Here is a 6,027-nt window from a genome sequence, read left to right as displayed (position 1 = left end):
AAGAATGTTAATTCTTTGACAAGAATAGAATGGAAAGAAAGAACTCTGATTTGAAAAACAGCTTTCTGTTTCCACTGTGATATGCCAAGTTTAGAGACTTAAAAGGTACTCAGTCATCTAAGGGTGGTGAGAGGTTGGCACAGGTTGCTCAGGGACATGGTGGCTGCCCTGACCCTGGTGGTGCTCAAGGCCAGGCTGGATGAAGCCTTGAGCAACCTGATCCAGTGAGGTGTCCCTGCCCAGGGCAGGGGTTGGGACTAGATGATCTGTAAGGTCCATTCCAACCCCTAAGTTCTATGATTCTATGATTTAAAGTATAGAAGGTTTGCAGTTCCTATGCTCAACTGTGAAAAACTGTAAACCACCTGAACGTAAGTCTTGAGGTTGTGAACAGGACAATCACATCAGTTGCTGCCCCAAAACATTTTCTGGCTTCTTATGGAAAAAAAAAATATTTACAATCAACTCAGATAAACTACACCTCCCTGTAAAAAAATGAACAAGTTATATCAAGGTCCTGCTAATCAGACTGATATCCTGCTTGGATTTTATTTCTTTTTAATACAGGACTCCATCTTCAATCAGGACAATTTTATGCCTTGAATGATGTGCAGCCACTTTCAAAGCTAACAGCTGGTTTCTGTTTAAAAGAAAACTAATCTAGAAAGTTCCAGTGACACCTGTTCTCATAAATAACCAAGTATTTTTCTTCTCTTTGCCAACAGGCACACATGGTAGTGGGATTGAACTAGATGATCTTTAAGGTCCTTTCCAACCCATTCTATGATTTCCAGTTTTGCACAGGGTCACTCACTGGGACAACCACCTCTTATCAGAACTGAAGGAACAAGAGCTCTGCCACGTTTGGTACCTCACATGTCTATCCCCAGTGACTTCTGCAGTTGGACAGCTCAAACAACAAAAGTGCCCTGTGCAAAACAGGCAATAAAATGTCACCCACCTTACAGTTCTTGCCAGTATAACCCAAAGGACATATACACCGGTATGTGCCCAGGCTGTCCACACAAGTGCCCTTGTTCTGGCAAGGATGGGAATCACACTCATTAATTTCTGTGAGGCAGAAGGGTCCTGTGAACCCCACTGGACACTGGCAGGTGAAGGAATTGATTCCATCCACACAAGTGCCTCCATTGAAACAGGAGCTGCAAGAGAGGGAGAAGAAAGGTAAGCTGGGACAAAATGCAATTAGCTCACAAACAAAAAGCCCACATAAACATGACTGAAATAAGAGAGAAAACCAGATAACAGGATCTTCTGACCACTGCTGAGTTCCTGCTAAAGAAGCATAAATCAGATAACAGCAATCCAAGGGGAACTCCAGCTAGTCCTCCAGTCTTTTACCTCAGCAGGCAAAGAAAGCAAAGCAGGGATTTCAGGAGTCATTAGTGATGGATGTAACTTGTTTAATGAAATCTTCCCAGCTCCAGTGTGACCACAAGATGTGCTGCATGTGCCTTGCTCAAACTGATAAACCTTATTACAAATTACAATTGTATTACAAATCATGAGAAACAAAACAATTTGCCTTTTTTTAAAAGCTTCAAAGGAGTCAGAGGTATGTTTTCTCAAGGAAAAAGTTCGTACAACATGCAAAGCACAAGCATATTCTACACTGAAATTATGTGAAAATATTGGTATTGCTAAATCCCTTCCTTCTCTTCTCACGAGAACCTTAAACCCTGATTTGTAAAACTACTCATACATGCCCTGGCAGAATTCAGATCAAAGGAATTATCTGCCAGATTAGGTGTCCTAGGGAGAAGTGACTGGGAAAGTTAGGAGAAGTGATGCTTCATGCAAAATTGACTCCATTTTCCTTCTAAAGGAACTCCTGCTCCTCTGAGAATAACCCTAGATCAGACTTGAGATAATCAGTTCGATAAAGTACACAAACCAAATTCATGCTTATCGGCTTTGTGTACTGTCAAAGGGTATTTCCATGAGAGAAGCCACTGACTCACCTCCCTCAACTCCCAGTGCAAGAGTGCAGGTTTTAGGTATCTAAATTCTGACTGTGATTACGGTAGAGACCTCAACATTAACCTTCTTATCAGAAAAGTTCCTTTCTTTTGTGGGCTGAATTCTGTTTTACAGGCAGCATAAACTGCTGTTTACATTCATGGCAAAGCAAGGAAGACAGAGGAACTGTCAATCCCTTGGTGTGTTTCACTGGAAGCAGGTACCTCTCTCCAAAAGGAGGTGGCACTCTCTCATAGGCAGCTTCTCACACAAGACACGGAAGAATTATTTGAACCAAATTCAAATTAGCCAACCATCATGGGGCTCTTAAGCATAGCTCAGTAATTTTGGTTGGGAAGGTGTGACTGGTTTAGCTTGCCAGAGCGTTGAAAATTGCTCCATCCTTAATTCATACCTGCAAGACTGGTTTCTATCCTGACTGATAACACAAACAGGATGAACCTCAAGGAAGAGCCAGGCGTTCTGCTAAAACACCCCACATACTTCACTTGGTTAAACAACTGTTGTGCAAATTAAACACACCCTCACCAGTGACACAATCCTGTTCTTAAGAAAAAGATATTAAAATACTTCCTCCCCCACAAATGCAATATTATAAAAGATAAGAAATACTTTTTTCTTCTTGTGCAGAAAATGCATGAGAATCTCAAGACCCTTGCATTTATGCACTTCATTTGCCACTGGTAACTAGACTAGAACTGGTAACTAGACCAACTTTAATTTTATTTCTTTTCTACCATTTCAAGCTTTATTAGAAATTGTTTCCATTTGAAAATCTGGAATTACTTACATCAATCCTAACAAAGCTTCAAATAAATATGCAGGCAGATGATGGATGCACAGGGTTAACTCTTACAGAGCTTTTAAAACTACCACGTGAACCATTTATATAAGGACCAGCTGTTGAGCATTTTAACTCTCCCCCTTTAGAACAACCTTAGGTTTTATCTCCACATTGCTAAAACCACAACCAATTTGTGAGCATTAATATATCTTTGATGATTAAATCTTTCTACCACAGAATTTGTGGATTTAGTGTTTCTCCTTTATATTATTTGCTGTCAATATCTAAACTCAGGGCTAATTTTTTTTCCCTGCCTTTCTAAGCATCAGTTATTGCTTCCATTTTTGCAGCTTTTGTATTTCTCAACACAGCAGCTATTCATAACCAATTATTTCTCAATTATTTATATTTTAATAAGTTAGCATGCATAGCTGTTTTTACATTTGTTAAACACTGTCATATTCAGCCTATAATGGCACTAAGCTTCTAACTAGTTGTTAGAAGAACATTAGAAGAAACTGAAGGCCAAATTTGACAAGCAACTGTCTTCTGGCTAAGCAAGCTCCCCTGGCATAAATCTAGTATGTCTGTGACAAATGGCAGGAAAAACAGATCCTCATCACTAAAAACTGCTTCTGAGCAGGACTGGCTTCAAGGCATGAGCACACACTGTGGCTCCTTAGCACTGCAGCCCCATGCAGTTCCCTCACCTCTCAGTGCATTCATCGATGTTGTTCTCACAGTTGGTGCCCTCAAACCCAGGCTGACACTTGCAGGTGTAGCTGTTGACATAGTGGGTGCATGTGCCTCCATTCCTGCACGGTTCACTCAGACATTCATTGGTATCTGTCTGGCATTTATCTCCATGAAATCCAGGTAGACAGATGCATGAGAAGGAGTTAATGCCATCCACACACGAAGCTCCATTTTGGCAGGGATCTAAGACAGAAGCATCACAGTGAGTGTTACTATGGGTAACAGTGAAAGGTTAGGGAAAGCCTAGAGTAGTAGCTTTCAGGGGAAAAAAAGGTACTGCACAGCCCAGAGTGTGACACCCTACTGACAACTTCTTCTGAGCCACTTTATGGAACAGATAACTGCAAAACATTATCCATAACAAATTCACAAGAAGATGTGGATCAAGGCCAAGTTCAGGGCCTAGAGGTTTCTCTGCTGAAACTTGTTAAACCAAAACCAATGAAACCAGACTCAAAGCCTCCTGGTTTAAAACTCAAACTCTGCTTTTTTGACAGATGCCTACTGAGAAAGACCATAAAAAACAGCACAGCAACTGTTTCTTCTTCCTTACCAAGTTTATTCACAAGAGAACTCAGCACATTCCCTCTTTTGCACACACTGCTCAACACACAAAGAGAACCTGTGTGTGTAATTTTCAGCATGAAAGCAGCACAGTCAAATCAAACCTCTCTGTGATCATATTTATGAGCACTTATGCATTATTGAGCACTTAACGTTTTTCCCAGTATGAAAGACTGATTGAGGAAAGGCTGGCAGAAAAGCTCACAAATTCATACACCACCTTGGATTCTTCTCACATTTTTTTAATCCCTATCAGGCTCTTCCTACTTGCATACCACCATTTTTTGGTCTAAGCCACCCCCTATGACTGGATTCCTTCTACTTCCACAAGTACCAATCTGCCTGAAAGATTTCTGCCATTCAGTAATTTCCTCCTGCTTTGCTCCTTCCACGTTTGGATTTAAGACCCACATTCCTCTGTCAGATACTGCCTCTGAGGCCAGATTCCTTTTCTACTCTGCATTCCACAGACCAAAAGCCTAGGATATGAAGGCAGAGAGGGAGGTTGGGAGGGGGGAGGAAAAAGGAAGAGAGGAAGGAGTATGGAAAAATAGGTTACTGAGTCTTTTTTTTTTTTAATTTGTAACTGTCTATCTTTAAGTACTACTAAAATATGAACTTGAAAAGGCAAACAAAGTCCACCAAAAACTTGCAGTTTAACATAAATACAAGATCATTCTGTTCAGTGGGAAATGAAGAAATGTGAAAGGTAATTAAAGCTCGTTTAGTGAACTGAGAAATACACTCACATAATAGAAATTTGTACTATGAGACACACCTGCATCCATTTAAAGGTCATTTGACTACTGCAGAGAAAAAGCACATTCAAAGCAAGACCCCTGGCAGCTATAAAATGTTGTGTCTGTGGCAGTCAGCCACGTATGAGTGAAGCCAAAAGCTGTGCATTAATTTTCTGTGCCACACATTTACTGACAGAAGACTGAGACTCGGGTATCAACTTTTCAATAAGTTCCTGTTGTTGGAGGGTTTGTTTGCTTCACAGATTAAAGACATTTGGCTCAAGGCATGGAAGGTTTTTGTTATGCTAAATGAAATCAGCTGTAGCAGTAATTTGAAATGTTTCTCCAACCTCATGGGTGTGCTGCCTAACAGACAGCACGGGGTGAATCTCACAGCTCTCAGAACACTAAGGAGCAGAGAGAGATTTCCCAGCTGTCTGAGAGAGAAACATGAACACTTTGAAAACATTTTTATCTTCAGACACCCACATGAAAACTAACAGGACAGGCAATAATTTTGCTGGCTTCAGTAAGCAAAGCTCTGGGTCACTGCACCATGACACTTTTTGTACTGTACCTGTTTGCTCAGAAAGAAGCAATCAAAAGCTCAAGCTGAGCCAGAAGTCTTAGAAGTTCTTTCAGCAGTGCTGCTTTGGGGACTCCCACGGTAACTTTTGCTAATACACTTGTTTGGGCCCTTCAGCCACAAATTTACTTTTTTTTTTTTTTACAATGCAAAACACAACTCACTAAATTCATACTTCTAGTTTTCAGGAATTCAGCCTGGTTTTAAGCTATTCTAATAAAAAATAAAGGCTTGTTGGGTTTTTTGTGATTGTTTTTTTTAAAAAGACAACCAATCAAAAAAATCACAACTTTGTGAACTCCTCCAAGGTTTGATAAAGCACTTTTCAAATAGTAGCAGATGAACTTTTAAACACAGACACTTCTCAGGACACTCTGATTTTGTCTGATGACCATATAGAATATGTCCAACAAGAAAAGAAGCTACAATGTATTTGGTTTCCCTTGTAAACAGCAGTGTCAAGGGCATGAAACCAACATTTGACTTCTTGCCATTTAACCTATTTCAGCACTCACCAGTGTATATCCTCCTGCAAGAGACACCTACTCCAGCACAGAGTGCCTTCCTGTTGCTTAATTTGTTTTCAAATATGGATT

The 6,027-nt window shown here is 40.4% G+C and overlaps 1 protein-coding gene across 1 annotated transcript in view; it reads right to left on the bottom strand.

Annotated features, from left to right (window-relative positions):
* The window catches only part of NOTCH2 (notch 2), a 76,161-nt gene that overhangs the window by 23,565 nt on the left and 46,569 nt on the right, over nt 1–6,027 (bottom strand). The window contains exons 16-17 of the mRNA XM_009081788.1: nt 3,496–3,724; nt 962–1,163 (exon numbers count right to left, since the gene is read on the bottom strand). Of these exons, the coding sequence (XP_009080036.1) occupies nt 962–1,163; nt 3,496–3,724 (431 nt within the window). The remainder of the gene's footprint in view (nt 1–961; nt 1,164–3,495; nt 3,725–6,027) is intronic.

This window comes from Acanthisitta chloris, unplaced genomic scaffold (assembly GCF_000695815.1).
Source record: "Acanthisitta chloris isolate BGI_N310 unplaced genomic scaffold, ASM69581v1 scaffold35349, whole genome shotgun sequence".
In the NCBI taxonomy this organism is placed as follows: domain Eukaryota; kingdom Metazoa; phylum Chordata; class Aves; order Passeriformes; family Acanthisittidae; genus Acanthisitta; species Acanthisitta chloris.
This window is presented reverse-complemented; position numbering and strand designations above follow the sequence as displayed.